Source organism: Capsicum annuum, chromosome 9, assembly GCF_002878395.1.
Source record: "Capsicum annuum cultivar UCD-10X-F1 chromosome 9, UCD10Xv1.1, whole genome shotgun sequence".
In the NCBI taxonomy this organism is placed as follows: Eukaryota; Viridiplantae; Streptophyta; class Magnoliopsida; order Solanales; family Solanaceae; genus Capsicum; species Capsicum annuum.
The window spans coordinates 187,196,787-187,217,162 of record NC_061119.1 but is presented as its reverse complement, the minus strand read 5'-3'; the positions used below and the strand labels follow the sequence as shown (position 1 = coordinate 187,217,162).

General features: G+C 33.2%; 1 protein-coding gene and 1 long non-coding RNA gene across 2 annotated transcripts; one reads left to right on the top strand and one right to left on the bottom strand.

Annotated features, from left to right (window-relative positions):
- The first annotated feature begins 278 nt into the window (after positions 1–278).
- Positions 279–5,079, top strand: LOC124887432. Its single transcript, XR_007045194.1, has 2 exons — positions 279–1,422; positions 1,999–5,079. It is a non-coding gene; the product is annotated as an uncharacterized LOC124887432 (long non-coding RNA).
- Positions 1,728–5,575, bottom strand: LOC107842340 (cytochrome P450 CYP72A219). Its single transcript, XM_016686119.2, has 5 exons — positions 5,190–5,575; positions 4,251–4,465; positions 3,492–3,736; positions 2,341–2,722; positions 1,728–2,261 (listed from the first exon to the last, which is right to left on the bottom strand). The coding sequence occupies exons 1-5, from the start codon at positions 5,467–5,469 to the stop codon at positions 1,836–1,838; spliced, it is 1,548 nt and encodes a 515-aa protein (XP_016541605.1). The 5' UTR covers positions 5,470–5,575; the 3' UTR covers positions 1,728–1,835.
- Positions 5,576–20,376: the final 14,801 nt, after the last annotated feature.

Genomic DNA, 20,376 nt, shown 5'->3' with positions numbered 1-20,376 from the left:
AAACTTATAACTGATGTAAAGGAGTATCTGCATAGTCAGTTCAAATCCAAGGACTTGGGGGATCTGAAATACTTTTTAGGGATTGAAGTATTGAGATCTCAACATAGAATTTTGTTGAATCAAAGTAAGTACACATTGGAACTTATATCTGATGTTGGACTTGCAGGAGCTAAGCCAGTCTTTACACCCTTGAAAGCTAACATTAAGCTCACACTATTGAGCATGATGAACATACGGGAAAAAATTATGATCCTTTGTTTGATGACGTAAATAGATATCAAAAGCTCATTGGAAAATTGATTTACTTGACGATTACTAGGCTTGACATTTGCTTTGCAGTTTAGATGCTTAGCCAATTTAGGCAGCATCCAAAACAATCACACTGGATGGCAGCTTTACGAGTTGTAAGATATGTGAAAGGTTCACCTGGACTAGGAGCTTTTTTTAAGAGAAGTCCCATAAAAGATTTGGTGGTACATTGTGATTCTGATTGGGCATCATGCCCCAACACAAGGAGGTCAATGACTGGATTCATCTTGCAGTTAGGATCTTCATTGGTTTCTTGGAAATCTAAGAAACAAAATACTGTAAGGCACAGTTCAGCAGAGGCAAAGTATCGCAGCATGGCAGCTGTAGTTACTACGGTAATTTGGATGGTAGGCTTATTGAAAGATTTGTCCATTATTGTAACTATGCCTATTCAGCTCTATTGTGACGGTAAGGCAGCTATGCAAATTGCTGCAAACCCAAACTTTCATGAATGCACCAAGCATATCAAAATCGATTGCCATTTCATAAAGGAAAAAACTTAAGGAAGGACTTATACATCCATTACATGCATCCACCAAGTTTCAGCTGGCTGATTTGTTGACCAAAGGACTAGGAACAGCTCAACATAATTTTTTGTTATCCAAGACATTTTTTCACCCTCCAACTTGAGGAGGAGTATTGAAATATTGATAATTAGTTAAGAGAAGTAGTTAGTTAGATGGTTGTTGAGAAAAACAGTTGTAACAAACATGAGTTGTCACTAGAACATGACTTTATAATCAGTTAGCACTCAGTTGAATTGACAGCTGTCCAAGTTGATCTAGTGCTACATATAGTCCAGCTTGAAAAGAACAATCAGTAAGTTTTTCATAATAAAAAATATCCTCTTCTCTACTTCTTCTCCTCCTCTGCTATATGCAGATTTCATAGAGTTTTGACATGTCTAATAATGGTATTTCTTTACTGGATTTCATCTGTGCACTAATTCCTTCGTAGTGACTGTAGAGAGGATTTCTCATTGTCCTTAACTCGAATATCTGAGTGGAAGTTGGCGCTTCTTCAATGAGCTAGTGCATGAATCTCCTTTTGGACTTGTCTGTTCATTTATGTGATGATTGGGCTGCTCTATTTGGTACAGGGATCATGATAGTGGTAAGCGCAATGCTCTACTCTTAGGGTGGTGAGTCTCTTTGAGAAAATGAAATCAGCAACTTAGAATTCTTACGGATTTGCATTTGAAGCATGATATTACAAATGTTGTTGGGATCAGGAGAAATGGGTAATGTCTGTTGTAGTAGTATATTGGGTGTCTTGATTCATATGATCGAGCACATAATTAAAGGATGTCAAGTGGCTAATGGTGTCCTTATCGTTTATCTTACCATCAATTACTTCATAGACAAGTCGACTACTAATCCATAAACTTCCATCCCATGCACGTCTCACTGCTAGCTAAGTCATTGTAATTTATCAGTTATTACACAAATACTTGAGTTTTCATGTAAGCTCCAGATTGTCCAAATGAAACACCTAGGAAGTAAGAACATTAGTAACATAAATATAAGCTATAGCTTGCGCAAAATTAGGTGAACACCGTCTTGTGGTTGAAGAGCCACTATCTTGTATGGAGCATGCACATAAGCTGTAGATAGCTCAAAGGAGAACTGTTTTAAGATCATAGCTATCGCCAATTTTGCTTCTAACAAAGCAAAATTTTGTCCAATGCAGATACGGGGTCCCCAACCAAACGGCAAAAATGAGACTTTCCCTTTTGTTGCTCCTGAAATTCCTTCACTAAATCTCTCAGGCTTGAATTGTCTTGCATCGTCACTCCATAGTTCGTGATCATGATGTAGCAAGATTGTGGGCAACAACAATAACACCCCAGCAGGTAGACTCATATCTCCTAAATTAGTTTCTTTATAAATTTTCCGACTAATTGAAGTTACTGGTGGGTACAACCTAAGAACCTCGTGTAAAATCATGTTGACCTAGACATAATTGAGTCGAGCACTAAATGAGTTCTTGGATAGAAAAACTTATTGAACGTTGATTTGAAAAAATACTTACAATTTTCAAATGATTTAGTCCATCAAAATTTGGTTCATCATGGCCAAAAGCTTGCAAAACCTCTTCTCTAGCTCGTGCTTGCCAACCTTGATGTATGCTTAATAGAAACATTGTCCATACTATCGTCACAGAAGTATTCTCCTGCCCAGCAAGAAAAAATAACTTGCACTCCTCGACTATGTCGCCGATGTTCATTACAGAATTCTTGTTCCCAGGTTGTCCATTTTTGAAACTGGACTCTAACAGTGCACCTAATAAATCATTATTACTAGCATGCCTTGTTTTCATTGCCTTCAATCTATCGTCGATAATACCTCTAATTGTTGCTTGAATTTTCTTCTCAATTTCTTTCATCCTTCTGTTTCTCTTAGTTGGTAGAAACCTACCGTAAAAAATACTAGTCATTGAACGAGAAAATAGAAAACATAAGGTACTAAAATTTGGTATCTAATATTGGGTAAACAAGAAATACAAAAATTCAGGTCAAACTCAATCGCAAGAGTTAGTTCATGTGGTCCGAGTTGGTTCTAGAATACAGTTATGGGTTCATTAGATCCTGGTAACTTTTGCCTAAATCCTGTAGATGTAATAGTGCTGGCTATTTTTCAATTACAAGGGTTGAAAAGGGGTTATCTGTGAAATTTTTTCTCAAACTTGTATAGGTGATAAACTATCCACCAAATAAGTATAAATAATAGCGTTGAACCAGTAAATCAAATGCATGTGGTAGAATTTCGAACAGATAAAGGTCAAATCCTTTATTTGCGTACGCATAAGATAAAAATCACCCATAAAAATCATCCAGGACCATATAAGGAGCCGACAACTAATTCCTCGTATCAAATATGGAACAATTAACAAATGAAATGTCAACATCAACAGACATTAGCAGAAGAGATGTTGATTTAAGAAAATACTCCTTCTATCTGAGTCAAACAATTGAAGTTTGATTGTGAATGTAGGCATGAAATCTTCAAGTTTTTAACAATAAAATTTATAAATTTTAAACTACATGAAGAGTCCTAGAAATTACATATTTGACAATTAAAATACTTGAAAGAAACATGAAAACATTAAGGTATATCTTGAAATTCGAAAAGTGCCACGTAAGTTGGGATAGAAGAGCACAAAAAAGTGCATGGTGAAGTTACCTCCAACCTGGAATATGTCCTGAACGTACAATTTCCATAAGATGATAAGCTTGTTCTTTTTGAAGTTCAAATATGTCTCTCCCTTGTTGGTAAGAAACACCAAATGCGGTACGTGCAATAATATTGGTGCTCATATTTTGAATAGAAGGCCATATATCCAGTTCACAGGTATCTTTCTGGCAAAAGACTTCATCCCACTTGTTCACCAACTCATTGCAGCCCAGGTAAAATGCTGGCAGCATATTCTGTTTCAGAAGTTCAAAAATAGTCCTTATTAGTTATACAATAACTATTCACAAATCTACGAAATCAGGGAAATCATGAAGTCTCAGGTTCAAATTGTCGAAACACTAACTAATTTCTTTCCATTTGCCTAAGCCTACGTGGATGGATTTACCCGGTAATTCAGTAGAATATAGCCAAGGTATGCACAAATTTACCCGTATGTCACCATCATTTTTTTTATAACAACGGTGTTCGGGTCAGCTTTCATTTATTGCAACTAAATCCAAGAGATACCTACCACCTCCCAACAACAATAGAGATCAGGTAATTCTGTCCACCAAAGCTAGTATAGATGAGAAAAAAAATCACCAAGTGTTTTTTTGTCTCGGCGGGAATTTGAACATGAGACCTCAGATTCTCAATCCACTTCATTGACCACTAGGCCACACCCTTGGGTGCCACCATCATAAAAGGAATAAATAAATATTTTAACCTAAACTTTGTTGTCTTAGAGTTGTTTTATCAAACTAACACCTTCAACTTATCTGGATGGAAAGCAGGATTCATAATCCTTCTGTTTTTGGCCCAATGAACCCCCTCTGCACCGACAAGTCCTTGTGCCAACAATTTCGCTACAGGATTATGAGGCTTTTGAAAATCATAGATCTTGGAAAAGATCTCCTTTATAAGAAGAGGATCCATAATGTAAATCTCTGGAGTTGTCCCATGCCAAAATATGGCATTTTTACCTGCAATTTCAACTTCATTTATCAGACTCGTATGAGGAGGTAACTCTCAACTCTTTAATTTTTAGTTGTTACATTTGAATAGACACTCAAACTTACCTTCAGTTGTCAAGTACGCATTTTAACTTTTGAGTATACACCTTAGTTTGTTTTCACTATATCAATTGAACACTTCAACTAACAAAATGATCATCTAGACACCTCCAAAATTTATGTGTCACGTCAGTGTTGAGTGCCCACGGGACACAATTGGTACGAGTTGAAGTATTTACAAGACAAAATGAGATGTTCAGATGTGCACTCTCAAAGTTGGAGTGCTTCCTTGCTAGCTGAACCAAGTTTGAGTGAGTGTTTATCCATTATGCCTATTTTTAATAAGATCATGTTTCTAGTACCTACAACTTCAGCGAAATGCATGGAGAAAATGCATTGAATTAGAAGATATCTTATTTCTCTTTTTCTTCTCTTAATCTTGTATTTTAATTAAAATGTTTTAACATTTATGCCACTCCACCCAAATTCCACATCAGGCAATGTCTTCTGCCGAATTCCCCCATAAGGCAGGATTTGGGTCCAAAAAAAGGGTCAGTGACCCTTCTTTTTCAAAATAAGTAAAATAATGTTGAAATGTTGAGATGTGGTGGTTGTATTTGAATAAAATGTTTATTGATTGCACTGTGACCTCATACGAAATGTAATAAGATTAAGAAATATTTGTAATCCCTACCATATTTCTTGACAGTTTGAAAAATATGTGGTACTACTTTAGGAAGAATGTCATCGGATAAGCTGATAGGTTTGGAATTTCTAGCTTCTTTGATCATTTCGGACATGTCCTTCTTGTCTCCATTAAACATCCTGTAGCGATTTCCTCTAAAACCTTGTCGCCTTAAGCACTTTTCAAGCCTTTTTGGTCTCAACCAAACCCAATTAAACACTCTCCATGCACCAATTGACAATATGATTAACGCAAAAAAGAATGGATATATTTGGTACAGACTTTCCATTTTCTCAGTTCTTGCAATAATTTTCTCTTCCCATAGACTTATTTATACGAGAAGCATTTTGTTCGAAAGAGTTTTCAATTATTCATGTCAACTTGACCTGGCTATTAATAAATTGCTAGTTGCAATTGTTTTGGTAGGAGATCTCCATCCGATTATAACAGGATGACATAATATTCAGTCTCAGTTCCATCTACTATATATTTTGTTTTTCCTTTTTTTGTATAATGAAAGATCTATGTGCATGATGTATGATGAAAGCTGGGTATTTAGTAAACTACTCTGGTGATTGCATTTTATGCATAATGATTTAAAATGTGATGCTGTCAGTTTGTCCTATTCAAGTTGAAAATCTGTCCTCTATCAACCTGGAATATATTCTCTTAATAAATTGTTTACTCTTGCAATCCAACGTTACCGTAAAAGGGGTAGCAAACGCCTGAGGCGGATACAGTGTATGTTCTATGTATTCAACTTAACACAGTATTTTTGACACGGAACATAAATATTGAGTGTATTTTATAAGGTACATTTATGACTATAAAGTACAGTTGAAAACTACTGCTTATGCATTATGAGGGAAGCACCATACTATAGTATGGAGCATGTGTATAAATTGTACAGGCCTAATTTTTAGCCCTAAATATGGATAAAAAAAAAAAAAAAAATCCTTTATAGAGATCACTGGACTGGCCCTATGCGGCGCAACTTTGAATTAGTCCAGACTTTAAAATGGTAACAGGCACCAAATGAGAAACCTAAAGAAAAGGGTTCCCTAATTAAGTTTTTTATTAGTCCTTCTAAGAATGCATTTATACTAGTAGATCATTGTTTATTATTGGTCCTTCTAAGAATGCATTTATACTAGCAGATCATTCTTAGTTATTGGTTAAAGATTATGTTGTTTTTTATTTATACTCGAGTAAATATTTTGTTTTCATCCTGAACTATACACGAAATTGCAGAGACATATCCGAACTTTAGGAGGGTCTTATTACCTCGGACTAATTAAAATCATATTTTTGGCAACCTTAGTCCTACATGGCACATACGTGGCACATCAGTGAATCAACACACTGAAGGTCCACGTAGGCACACGTATGTGCCACGTAGGTACTAAGGTTGCCAAAAATATGATTTTAATTAGTTCAGGTAATAGAACCCTCCTAAAGTTCGGGTGTGTCTCAGCCATTTCGTGTATAGTTTAGAATGGAAATAGTGCATTTTCTCTTTATACTCATTAAATTTATATTTTAGTGAGATTTGTTTTTAAAAAAAATAAAAAGTTCTTGTATGAATCAACATCCAGAGATCGGATATCGCAAAATAAATAATTAAAAAAATCAAAAACCAACCTGGCAAGGTATCGATCACTAGCAATCAACTTGCATTCTCACTTTTTAGCACTAAAAAAAATGACTTAGATTATTTTTTAGGTTGGTTTGAGGCATTTTTTAGTATTGATTTCTTATTTTTTTCTTTAATAGCAATGAAACTTTAACATATTTTTTCAATAGCAGAATATTGTTGGTACTTTAATAGTACGCTGTGAATTGACTAGGAAAAAGAGAGAATCAATTTCCATCGCTAATAACTATTTAAACTTTCAAATTGTTCCTCTAAATTGAGGGATTTCTGTTATGATTTTTTTCCTTATTTTTTTTAATCAAATTTAAGAATTAATTTTCTATTGAAGGAAAATAAAAGTACTATCATAATTACTTTTACTTTTTCTAAAAGAAAAATAGAATTCTCTTTTATATTTGGCTATCTCTTTCTTGAAAAAAAGTTTTGGACCTCTATAAATAGATACCTCTCTTCTCATACTATAACACAATAGTATCTACAACGTAGTCCTCAAAAGAGTCTGGTTTAAAGGGAGATTTTCTCCTAATAGATTATAAATTTTTTTAATTAGTTTCATATATAAGACAATGGCCAAAATATATAAGTCAAAAATATTATTTTTTTAATATTTTATATTGTGTCATCTGAATTATCACCACATTTACGTCCTCTCTATTTCGAATCTAACAAGTGATATCAGAACCTATGATTTAATAGTCCGATAGTTCAGATTGAAAACATGTCAAAATCAAAGTCGTAACCAACTTGGAGATAATGAAGATTTTTTTGTTAAAAGAAAAGTCCAAAAAAAAGAACTACACCTGAAGAGAATTGTCAATCTGTTATAAATGTATTTACATTATAGTAAATGTCTATCAAGATCTAATAAGATATAGTTTATATCTATCTGGATTTGAGGTACTGACTTTTAGTTAGAAACTAAGAGTATTTTTCCCTATAAATAAAGTGGTTTTGTTCATTATATTATCAATCTTATAATCTCTCATACATACAAAAGAATGAGAAATAAAGAAGTCTCCTCTCCTCTCTCTCTACTTTTCTTCTTTCTTTATTGTTTCATAACACGTTATCAGCACGAGACTATACCAAACAAGGTGAGATTATAAATCTAAAGGTAATTGCAAGGTTAATAATTCTTTATGTTATCTTTTTCTTTGCTACTACTAATATAATTATTATTGGATTTGAGGAAAAATTATTGGTTTGGAACCATTTATATTTTAAATTTATCCCTCAAGAACAATATTATCAAAAGGATGATAATATGTTGGGTTCAAGTCTCATCGATTTATGCCTAAGACGCCTTTATATAGATAAGATGTTGAGTTTGAATCTCAATACACCATATTGGTGATATTGTGATGGCTAAGGCAAAATAATGGGTGTTTAATAAAAGGTCATGAAACTTATTCCATTAATATGCTCTATTCCATGAAGTGAATATGGTAGCATAAATCTAAAAGTTAATAACTTACTTCATTGTTGAAAGAAGACAAGTGATTGAATGCATGAATATAAGCGTGGAGATACAATATGATAATAATCATTAAAAGTGATAATATTTTCACACGCTTATTATGATTATAAGATATGCTGGAGAAAAATTTTCTACATCATATGTATGGCTCAATTTGCTCCTGAAGTAGCAATATTATGAAAGAGGTTATAAGATATATAAACTATCATAATTTGATAGGCTTAAGACACGATTATATTCCATTCTTGGAGAATGAGAATTTTGATTATTATAAGCACAGATCCATTCTCTGGGGTGAAAATGATAATATTTAGTGAAGCTTATTAATATAAATGTGTACTTGATTGTGATGGTATGACAACTCACCTTCGAAAGAGGCAGAATAGCTAAGATGAGTTATTTTGAAATCTACTTTTGAAGTAGTAAATCTGAAATTTATTCATATAATAATAAATCTAAAATTTACTAAAGCAAAAACACATATCATGGTAAACTTGGAGTTTACTAGATTAAAAGTTCATAATTTGACATGAACGATCACGATATCCCGAAGATGTGCATACTGAGTGTTGAACATATATTAAAGAATTAGAAAATTCTTCATGAACTTTAATGTTGCTTGTTCTCATGATAAGTTGGTTGGACCAGCTAATTTTGGAATTAGATCCCTCAAAATCTAAAAAGAATAAAAGGTGAAGAAGGGCCCATTTGCCTATCATGTGATATATTAAAAAGATGCATCAATAAGATGATCACATGTACATTCATGGTCAACCTACGTTTGACATTCATAAAGTTACTTGTTCAATATAAATTGAGCATAATTTTTAGATTGTGTAATCAAGATAATTCATCTTTATGATGATGGTTTAATATTGAATGTCTTCCATAAATAGCTGAACTATTATTAATGAGAACCAAGTTTCATGTATTGGTATGAAATATGATATATTGCATACAATAGGACTTGTATGCATTAGACCAATATATTATGATTATTTCTTCCCTCTCAATTGGTTCAAGGTCAGGAACCAACTATTTTATCTAATAGTTTTGATGTGCGGTATACGATTAATAAATATGTCATGATGCACAAAGATGGATTCCTCAAAGAAGATAGAGGATGTATGTTAGTTTTCCTAACATAAGGAGGAGATTATAACAGCTATGAAATATGCTAGGAATTATCATCAGATCCTCATTCAAAAGATAATTCAAGTCAAGTGTCGAAAGCATCTCATATTTAGCTGCAAGTGCTCTTATTTTGTGTCCTTAAAGGATAAATTCTATGCATGCGTGAAGCATGATAGACCAATCGGTTCTAAATAAAATAATCCTTGAAAAGGATAAGGAGAAAATAATCATGATAAGAAGGCAATGTGCTCTTGAAGAGCCTATGACATAACACTTCATGAAACCTTATGAGAGGTTTAGGTACCTGGAAATAATGAAGTAATGAGATCTCAAAATGTCATGTCGCATTGTGAATCAATACAAAATAAGAAATCATCGACGATATCTTTGATACAATATTGGCGCAATATTATAAAAGATTATGAGGATCTGGATTCTACATTAATTTAAGCATGCCGACATAGAAATATTATCAAGTGACCTGAAAGGATGCATTTTGGTAAGCGTAAACTTATTTGATTTGCAATCCAGACACTTGAAGATGTCATACTTGACATATTGGATATTGTTACTTGACAAACATCCATATGAAAATCTCTAAAGGATTCAAAATGCCTAAAGAATATAAAGTTTCTGGAAAACTTTTTATTATCCTCATAAGATATGATTTGATGATTTGAGTATCATTAAAACTCTTGGAGAGCTTTTAAAAACAATAGAGTATTTTCTTAAATGAGAAACATGCAAAATTGAATAAGGGTCCATTTTGACCTCAAGAAAAGAATGAGGAACTCCTTGGTTATGAAGTATTGTATCTTAGTGCAATTGATGCACTAATGTATCTTGCAAATACTACAAGGCCTGATATAGCCTTTTTTTAGTTAATTTGTTAGCAAGTTTGCAGTTCCTATCTTATTAGTCATGCTAATTTTGGGTACTTATCTGACATACATAAAGCTCGGTCTCAAATAGGCTATGTGTTCATATGTGGTGGTAATGCAACATCTTGGAGATATACAAAGCAGTCTATTGTAGCCACTTCATCAAATCATGCAGAGATAATAGCTATTCATGAAGCAAGCCGAGAATACGTATGGTTGAGGTCCATGATACATCTCATTCAAGAAAAATATAGTGTGAAATATGACAATCTACCCACAATTTTATACGGAGATAATGCATCATGCATAGCACATCTTAATTGATGATTCATAAAAGGAGATAGAACGAAACACACTTCATCAAAGTTTTTCTACATACATGAGCTATAAAAGAATGGTGATATCAACGTGTAATAGATTCGTTCAAGTGAAAATGTGACTGATTTATTCACCATGTCTTCTCCAATTACAACTTTTAAGAATATGGTGCACAATATCGGGATGCAAAGGTTCAAGGATGTTCTCATAGGAGGAGTTAATACGTGTTATACTCTTAATATGCGCTGTACTCTTTTTCCCTTACGATATTTTGTCCCACTAGGTTTTCGTTGTAAGGTTTTTAATGAGGCAACTGATATGCATATTATTATAGATGTGTACTCTTTTTCCGTCACTAGATTTTTTTTCCTACTGGGTTTTTTCTAGTATGGTTTTAACGAGGCACATTATCTATCTAGACATTCAAAGGGGAGTGTTATAAATGTATTTACATTATAGTTCATGTCTATCAAGATCTAATAAGACTAGTTGATATCTATCAGGATTTGAAGTATCTGACTTTTAGTTAGAAACTAAGAGTATTTTCCCCTATAAATAAAGGGGTTTTGTTCATTGTATTATCAATCTTATAATCTCTCATACATACAAGAGAATAAGAAATAAAAGAAGTCTCCTCTCTTCTCTCTCTACTCTTCTTCTTTATTTATTGTTTCATAACACAATCATATTTTTAACAATTCACTGTTATATCTTTAAAAATAAAACTCACTTTTAACCTTGCAAAGGGCTCCAATATTTTTAATCCGAAAGAACTCATATATATTTAACCCAAAAGGGCTCCATTTTTTAACATACCAAGCAGCATTAATGAATATTATGTGAAGAACGAAGATCATGCATATGAAGTGAAGAAAATCAAGCAAAAAAGGTGAGATCTTTTAGAATTTTTATCCTGATTTTCTTACCAAATTTGAGGATTAATTTTCTATCGAAGGAAAATAAAATAATATCATAATTAATTTTACTTTTTCTAAAAGAAAAACGTAATTGTCTTTCATATTTGGCTAACCCGGAAAGATTTTAGACCTTTATAAATAGATACCTCTCTACCCATACCATAAGACAATAACATCCGCAATGTAGTCCTCAAAAGAGTCAAGTTTAGAGGGAGATTTTCTCCTAATAGGTTAAATGTTTTTTGAATTAGTTTCATATGTAGGTCAATGGCCAAACCATATAATAATATTATAATTTTTAGTATTATGTATCATCTGAATTATTACCGCTTTAGTTTGCAACTTTAAGCTTCTACATGATGCCCTCTCGATTTCAAACTCAACAATTTCATGATTACCAAACCATGAAAATGAATCATATCATACCACACTTTGTAAGAAACAATCAAAATAAATATGATTTTCTTAGTAACCATACCATATCATACCATGAAAACCACCATCCAAATAGTGTGTAAGTGGGACATTAATAATTTGGAAAAATAAGTCAGATAATCTGTTATAATATGTTAAAATGTGTGAGAATTCATTATGCGTTTTAATGTATCTAAGTTAGATTCGTATTTTATAAGATAAGATACAAGTACCCCTTAAACTATACCCAAATTTGTTATGACACATTAAATTTTATGGGGGTTCTATTACATGCCCTCTAAATTAAATTTTTTAATATTTTTGTGGTCCTTTTATGCCGACATGACAGTCATGTCAGCACACACGGAGCATAAAAATATTTTGTTACTTGACAGACACTTCAACAAAAAGGAGTATAAAAATACAAAAAAATAAATTTAGGGTATAATAAGACCCCCTTAAAGTTTAGGTGTGTCATAGCAACTTAAGTTGTTTGTGGGGTTACTTGTGCTTTATCTCTATTTTTTTACTAGAGATTAACTTTGAAACAACTGAAAGTGTAGTAAAAACAATTATTGCACAATCAGGTTACTAGAAAAATATAGGAGATCAACAGGTGCCTACTGTAACAAATTAAATTACACTATAATAGTAGCACTTATCAATATATATAAGTTAAATACGAATTCATATATTTCAATTAGTGTTACATTAAATTTTACCAATTCTTTTTTATTATAATCGGGTTCTTAGTAGATAATAGTCCATTTAAGGTATTCAACAATCGTGAAAACATTGGAATTCCATTCCCAAATAGCCAAGAAATGAGAGTATATTGCAGCTTGTGGAATGCAGATGAATGGGCTATACAACGAGGCTGAGTCAAAATAGAATGGACACTTGCTCCTTTCACTACCTATTACAGAAATATCTATTAGGATTTTAAGAGGCGTGAATGGAAAATGAATAGGTGTTTTTTTCAAAAAGACACTAAGAGAAAGAATGCAGTTTAAATAGACATTTTTTCACTTTGAATGGTTATAACCATTCTAATGGGTTGTGACCTTTTCGAAGAGCTGTACCTTTATAAAGAGATGTGCCTTTCTGAACCGTTGCTTCTCTTCATGAAGCAACACATTGATAGCTATAAGTACCTGATTTTTTCCTCAGGTGTAGAGATAAAATTTTGAAAGAAAAACATCTTTTTCTTCTTCTTAAAACTCTTGTGTGATTAGCAATCATTGAGTGAGTTCGGTATTCAGCAAATTTGAAGTACCACTATTTGCTTGAGTGAATCATTTTATCCTGGAAGCATATATTCGATAACCTTAGGTACTTAAGGGAATTAATTTCTTAAGAATATACTGTGAATTTATTGGACTTGATTCTTTCTGTTTTCAAAAGTTGGTTTTACTATTTTTAATTAAAAAAATAGTTTGAACTTCATTGTAATGCCCCTCAAAATCCTCTTCCAGTCTGAGCCTTAGAGCGTATTTGGAAAAGCAAAAAATTTGAGTCTAAATGTTTCAGAAATATCTTTCCAAGTATGAAATACTTGGAATCATGTGGGAATCTATTTGAGCATGAATTAAGAGCATAGAGGTCTCCTAACTCAAGGACGAGTTGAAAGCTTTCCTATTGTTCAAGTTTTAGTGAGCGTCAAAACTTTGGTTAACTTAAATCGACCATAACTCTTTGTATATATCGAATTAGAGGACCTACTATAATCAAATGAAATCTCTTTGAATTATCCTTCGAACGATATCAATTTCGTCAAAAACCGATATTGGAGCAAAGAGTTATGCCCATTTTACTCCAGCATGTCAAGCTGAGAAACTGAGTGATGACATTCGTGATAAGCTGTCACGAGCGTGACGACCTATCACCAATGTCTTCATCCCTGGGTAGATTTCTACCTCTAGTGATGATATTTTGTGACAAGCCGTCACGCCCGTGATGACCTATCACCAATGTCGTCAACCTTAACCAGAAACTCAAAATTTCACCCTTTTGTGACGATATTTCGTGACGACTTATCACCAAATTGACGGCTTGTCATGAATGTCGCCAGCTATTTTTTTTTGGCAATTTAAGGACGTTTTTGCAAGGGTATTTTGGTCTCTTTTTACCTTTTGGAGGTCTCTATAAATATGAGGAACCCCATCCAAATCCTAATTTCTTCATTTACTCTTCCAATTCTCTTAAGAGAAAATATCTAGGGTTTCAATTCAAGAACCCTAATCTTCCAAAAATTCATCCATAATTCTTCAAGATTTCTTCAAGAATCAAGTTTCTCATAGTATGGTCTTTGAGAATTATTTATTATTAGTGTGGATAGAGTCTCAAGCATTAGAATTCATCCAATTTCAAAGATTAAGGTATGTAGATGTTGATTCTTGGGTCCCTTTCATCCAAAAAGCTCAAGAACCCTTTTCAAAACTCAAAGCTTTTAATGTTTATGAGTTTTTAATGATTTGTATGAGTTGAAATTGATGTTACATGTGTTGTTGAATTTTGATTCATGTATGTTTACAAGATTCATGAGTCTTGACCCTAGTAGGTGGAATTCATGTGATATTTGTGATGAATCTTCCTTATGTTACTTTCTATGTGATGTGTTCATGTCAAATGGGTGTAGAAATTGTTGAATAAGTGAAGCATGTTCCCCCTAGGTTTGATAAAGAGCTTAGGTGAAGCGTAAGGGCCATTGTAGCATGTTGAAGATGAAACCCCAAATTGTGAGTTAGTTTATGCATGCCGAGTGTTTGATAAAATACCCAAGTGAATGAATTATTCCATGGTAGTAGGAAATCACCAAATAAGTGTGAACCCGTGCATGTCTAGTATTTGTTGAAGGACCTTAGTGAATAAGTGGAGATGTGATAGTAGTAAATTCCCCAATTATGTGCTCTTGATATATGCTAAGTTTTTAATACATGCCAAGTGGTTAGCAAGTAAGTTATGACATGATAGTATGAAGTTTCCCCAAGCCATATGATATCCAAACATATGTCAAGACTGATTTAGGTATTAAATATTTGAGTAAAACCTTGCTGAATGGAGTACGATCTAGTAGCATATTTCCCCGACGTTATTATATGATTATCATTTAGAGATGCTTAAAGTGACCCCTTGACGATTGTGATGATGAATAGATGTTTGTGATCCTTAAATACTTGAGGTGATGTCTTAATGGCTGTGAGATGCTTTAATGATTGTGATGATAAACGAATGCTTGTGATGATGAACGAATACTTGTGATGGTGAATGAATGATTATGGTGATGACTAGTCAAGAATGATTATGCTTTACTTTTATATTATCGAGTCCTGAGAGTATTTATACACGATAATAGAGTTGTTGTCTAGAGCCCGTGTCAGTTTCTTAATAATTTTAGTCGAGCTATGATGCTCAGAACTCAGTGAACTATAGAACTCTGTATCCTTAGACAAGTGCAAAACTTAAGAAAGCTCACTAATCTCAGTTATCTCTGTAATCTCTGTATCGCTAGTAATCTAGCCTCAGTCTTGTAATCAGCTCAGATTTAATAGTATTCAAGTGATTGAATTTTAATCTCAAAAGCGATTCGAGTAATCTATTCAAGATCTGTATCATCAGTCAGATACCATGATTCGATACATTTTCTATCAAATACGAAACTAAGTAATCTCAGCATAACTCAGTCAGATATTTTGAGAAACATGATCAGTATCAGATTTAGTTCAGTTGTGTTTAGTTAAGATTTCAGTTCAGAGTCTTTCAATTGGGAGTAGAAACTAGCACCGAGAGAGGGAAGGGATGGCGGTTCCCCATGAGAGAGGTCGAGTCGTTAGGAGCAATCCCTGAACTCTAGAACTGCATAGCCAATGTAGGATGCAGGAGTCCCCGTCAGTAGAGGCTGTCACCATAAGAGAGGTTTGACTATTATATTACTTCAGGCCGACTTCCTATGAGGGTTATCCCATCAGAGAGGCTTGACCAGAGAGGTCTTTACCCGTGGCACAGTATTAACATCCTTCCAGCCGGGGTTATAGGTTGGACCCCACCTGTGGTAGGTTGGGGCATATTGGTTAAGTAACTACTTCCCACAGTTGTAGTTTCAGTATCAATCTTTAAAAATCAGGACTGTGTGGTATAGTCATCTATCTCAGTGAGGAACTCAGATAGTTCTATTGATTCATGGACCATCCCTTCAAATAGGCTTGGTCTTATATACAGATTCTTGTTATCATATCTAGAGATCTCCCGTCAGAGAGGCTTGATCTCAGTCTCAAACCATGTTGAGTATTCTTATTACATATCTAGAGATCTCCCATTAGATAGGCTTGATCTCTATCTCAGATTCTATTGAGTATTCTTGTTGTCAGATTCAGACATGATCATACTTGTTATCATTGATAATCACTTCCGTAATAATCTATTAGAAAAGTTGATCTCTAATGTTGTCAGTCGAAAGCAGTAAGCTCAGAATTCAGTCCTTGATGTAAGTACATCCAGACTCTCAGTTATCAGTATTAGATGAGTCAGTGATTCATTATCTTAGTATCAGTAGTGTGTTCAGTCTGCGGTAAAGTAGTATCCGAGTGTCAGTATCTAGAGTTACGATGATTGTGTTCATGGTCTGTGCATTCATGTATGTGTTCTCATGCGGCATCTTCATGATTATTCAGTCTAGATATTATGCATATATGAGCCCTTACATTAGCCTACCTCATCTACATACTCGGTACATTCCTGTACTGACACATTTTTGCTATGGTGTTTTATTTGACACCATAGGTCAGAGGCACAGGATTCAGAGTATCCTCAGCAGTTCAGTCCCAGTCAGCAGCAGTAGCAGTGAGTCCTCTTCTTTTGAGGACGAATTTCAGTTTACTATTATTGCCTCAGTCTTTGTTTATTTTTAGTTGATGCAGTTAGTTAGGGACCTTTCCCATCAACTCCGCAGTTTAGATAGTTTAGAGAATTTTCAGACGAATATATTAGTATTTAGTTTTCTGTATCATGAGTATTCATAGATGTGTTAAAACTTATGGCTAGTTCCCGTATTTATTTCAGATATTATGTAGTGTACAGGTACAGATATCAATAAAGGGTTAGCTTGTGGTCCTTCAGGATCATAAGCACCGTGTGACATCTCGGGATGGGATCTCGGGCCGTTACATTCATTTTGATAGTTCTTCAACTAGTGGAACTTGTTGTTGAAACTTTATTTTGATAGTTCATAAGTTGGTTGAATTTGTGTTAAAGTTCTTGTGGAATAAATACAAATTTTGTATCCGAAACAACAAGCTTAAGAAATTTATAAAAAAAAATATTTTTTGTGCTTATCTGGTGGAAAAAAAGTATCACCATTTATAAAGAAAGTACTTTTGTAATCTGTATTTTGGGTTTCTGGAGATTAAAGTTTTTGGCTTTCTAATCTATTTGAACTTAATTGTGATTTAAAAATATGAAAACTTCATCACGAGTTAAAGTTCATTTCTTTGATGATTAGAAGAACATAAAACTTCATCATTAACCTAGAAATAAGTGATTTAAAGTTAAAAAGTTTTGTTGTCAGTATTCTGAAATACTAAAGTTTTTTCTCTTATTATGATAGTAAAAATGACTATGGATAACCAAGTCAATAATAAAACGACAAATGATGCAGCAACGAACATTGCTACTTCAAGTCGTACGAATGTTGCTCCTGCCATGACATTGGTAGAAAAAACTAAAAAAAATTACTGGTGTGTGATTTTTAAAAGATGGTAGCAAAATATGTTATTTAAACTGACTACCCTGAGTCTACAAAGGTTCATCACAAAAAGTGTTTTTGAGTTACTGAAAGAATCTTCGAAAAAAGAATGTTTTATGGTAACGAAAGCTTGAAAGCATTCAGATTTTTTGTGTAGTTCTTTTTCTGTAAGAACTACATATTAAGTGTCTTACAAGATGACCTGTATAATGGTATAGTAATATGAAGATCTCAAAGGAACTCTAAGATGCTTTAGAAAAGAAGTGCAAAATAGAAGATGCTGGAATGAAGAAATTCATTGTTGTAAGATTTCTGAAATTTAAGATGGCAGACAGTAAAATTATCATTGTTCAAGTCCAATAATTATAAGTTATAATTCATGATCTTCTAACTGAAGTTTTGGTTGTGATGAGACTTTTCAAATAGCTACTATAATCGAAAAGTTATTATCTTTGTGTAAAACCTTCAAGAACTATTTAAAGCATAAGAACAAGGAGATATTTGTTGAAGACCTCATTGTGAAGTTAAGGATTGAAAAGGACAACAAGGCAGCGGAAAATAGGTCTCGAGGAAAATCTGCAATAAGTGGAGCGAATGTTGTGGAAGATAAACCCAATAAAACAAAGAAGAGAAAGAAAATATTAGGACAACAAGGCAATCATCCTAAGAAGAAATTCAAAGGAAGTTGCTTTAACTGTGGCGAAGTTGGCCACAAATCTGCAGATTGTCGGGCTCCCAAGAAGAATAAGAAGAAGGATCATGCGAACATGGCTAAATTAAAAGATGACGTAAACAGTCTATGTATAATACTTTAGGAGGGAAATTTACTTGGAAATCCTAGAAAGTGGTGGATTGATTCATGTATCACCCGCTACATATGTGCCAATAAAGATCTATTTGCATTATATGCTCAAACTCAAGCTGATGATAAGATATTTATAGTGAACGCTGCTACTGCAAAGGTTGGAGGAACAGACAAGATTTGCTTGAGGATGACATCAAGCAAGGTGGTGGCACTAAAAAATTTCCTTCATGTTTCGAAGTTGCGAAAGAACTTAATTTCTACTTCACTTCTGAATAAGGATAGATTCAAATGTGTATTTATTTTTTATAAAGTTGTAATAAGTAAGGGAGAAGTATATGTAGGTAAAAGTTACCTCACCAAGGGCCTTTTTAAGATCAATGTAACGAATGTTGAAATGGATAAAAGTTTTAATTTTTCTTACTTACATGAGACAAATGAATAGTGGCATGAACGTTTAGGACATGTCAGTTACTAAACCTTACAAAAATTAATTAATATAGAAGTTTTACCTAACTTTGAGTGAGATAAATCAAAGTGTCAAACATGTGTGAAATCTAAGTATGCTAAACATTCGTGTAAGTCTGTTGAAAGAAATTTCAATCCTTAGACTTAATTCACATAAACATTTGTGATATGAATTCAACACTATCTCGTGATGAAAAAAAGTATTTCATAATTTTTATTAACGATTGCACTAGATAGTGTTATTTTTATTTGCTAAATGGTAAGGATAAAGCAATAGACGCGTGTAGGCATAAAACTAAAGTTAAAAATTAATTGAATAAAAGGATCAAAATGATATGAAGTCATAGGGATGGAGAGTATGAATCTTCTTTTCCAGAAATATGTTTAAAAAAATATAATTGTCCATCAAACTACTGCCTCGTATTCACCTTAATTAAATGAGATTGCGAAAAGAAAAAATCAAACGTTAAAGAAAATAATGAATATCTTACTCATAAGTTCAGATTTACCTCAAAATTTGTGGGGGAAGTTATCCTTACAATAAACTGAATACTCAATAGAGTGTGCGTGTCCCATAGCAAAACACACTCCATTTTATATGAAAAATGGAAAGGAAAAAAAACTCAACTTGAAATATATCAAAGTGTGGGGGTGTCTAGCCAAAGTCCAAGTTCCTATACTTAAAAGAGTAAAAATAGAATAAAAAACTATAGGCTGTGTGTTTATCTGATAAACTACAAGCAGTAAATCATGTCAATTTTGGTTCATAAATTCATACATACGGATATCCATGAAAATATGATAATTGGATCCGATTATGCTGAGTTCTTTGAACACATTTATCTATATAAAACTTGACATGAGCTGTCTAATAGAGGGTCTAAAAAACCTCAAGATAAACCAAAGAAGAATGTACCTAATGATGAGAATTCAATGCGTAGTATACATCAAAGAACGTCGACTTTCTTTGAATCAAATTTTGTCATATTTCTTCTTTAAAATGAGCCTCAAATGTTTAAAGAAGTGATGTCATCTTCGAACTCATTCTTTTGGAAAGATGCAGTCAATAGTAAGACTGGTTCAATCATGAGCAACAATAATTGAAAGTTGGTTGATCTTCCTCAAGAAAATAAACCTTTAGGTTCTAAATAGATCTTCAAAAGGAAAATAAAAGTTGATAGTACCATTGACAAATATAAGACAAGACTTGTGGTAAAAGGTTTTACACAAAAAAGTCTCAATTATTTCGACACATTCTCACCAGTAATAAGAATAACGTTCATTTGGATGTTGGTTGCATTAGATGTGCTATATGGTCTTGAAATCCATCAAACGAATGTGAAAACAACATTTTTTAATGAAGAATTGGAGGAAGAAATTTATATGGAACA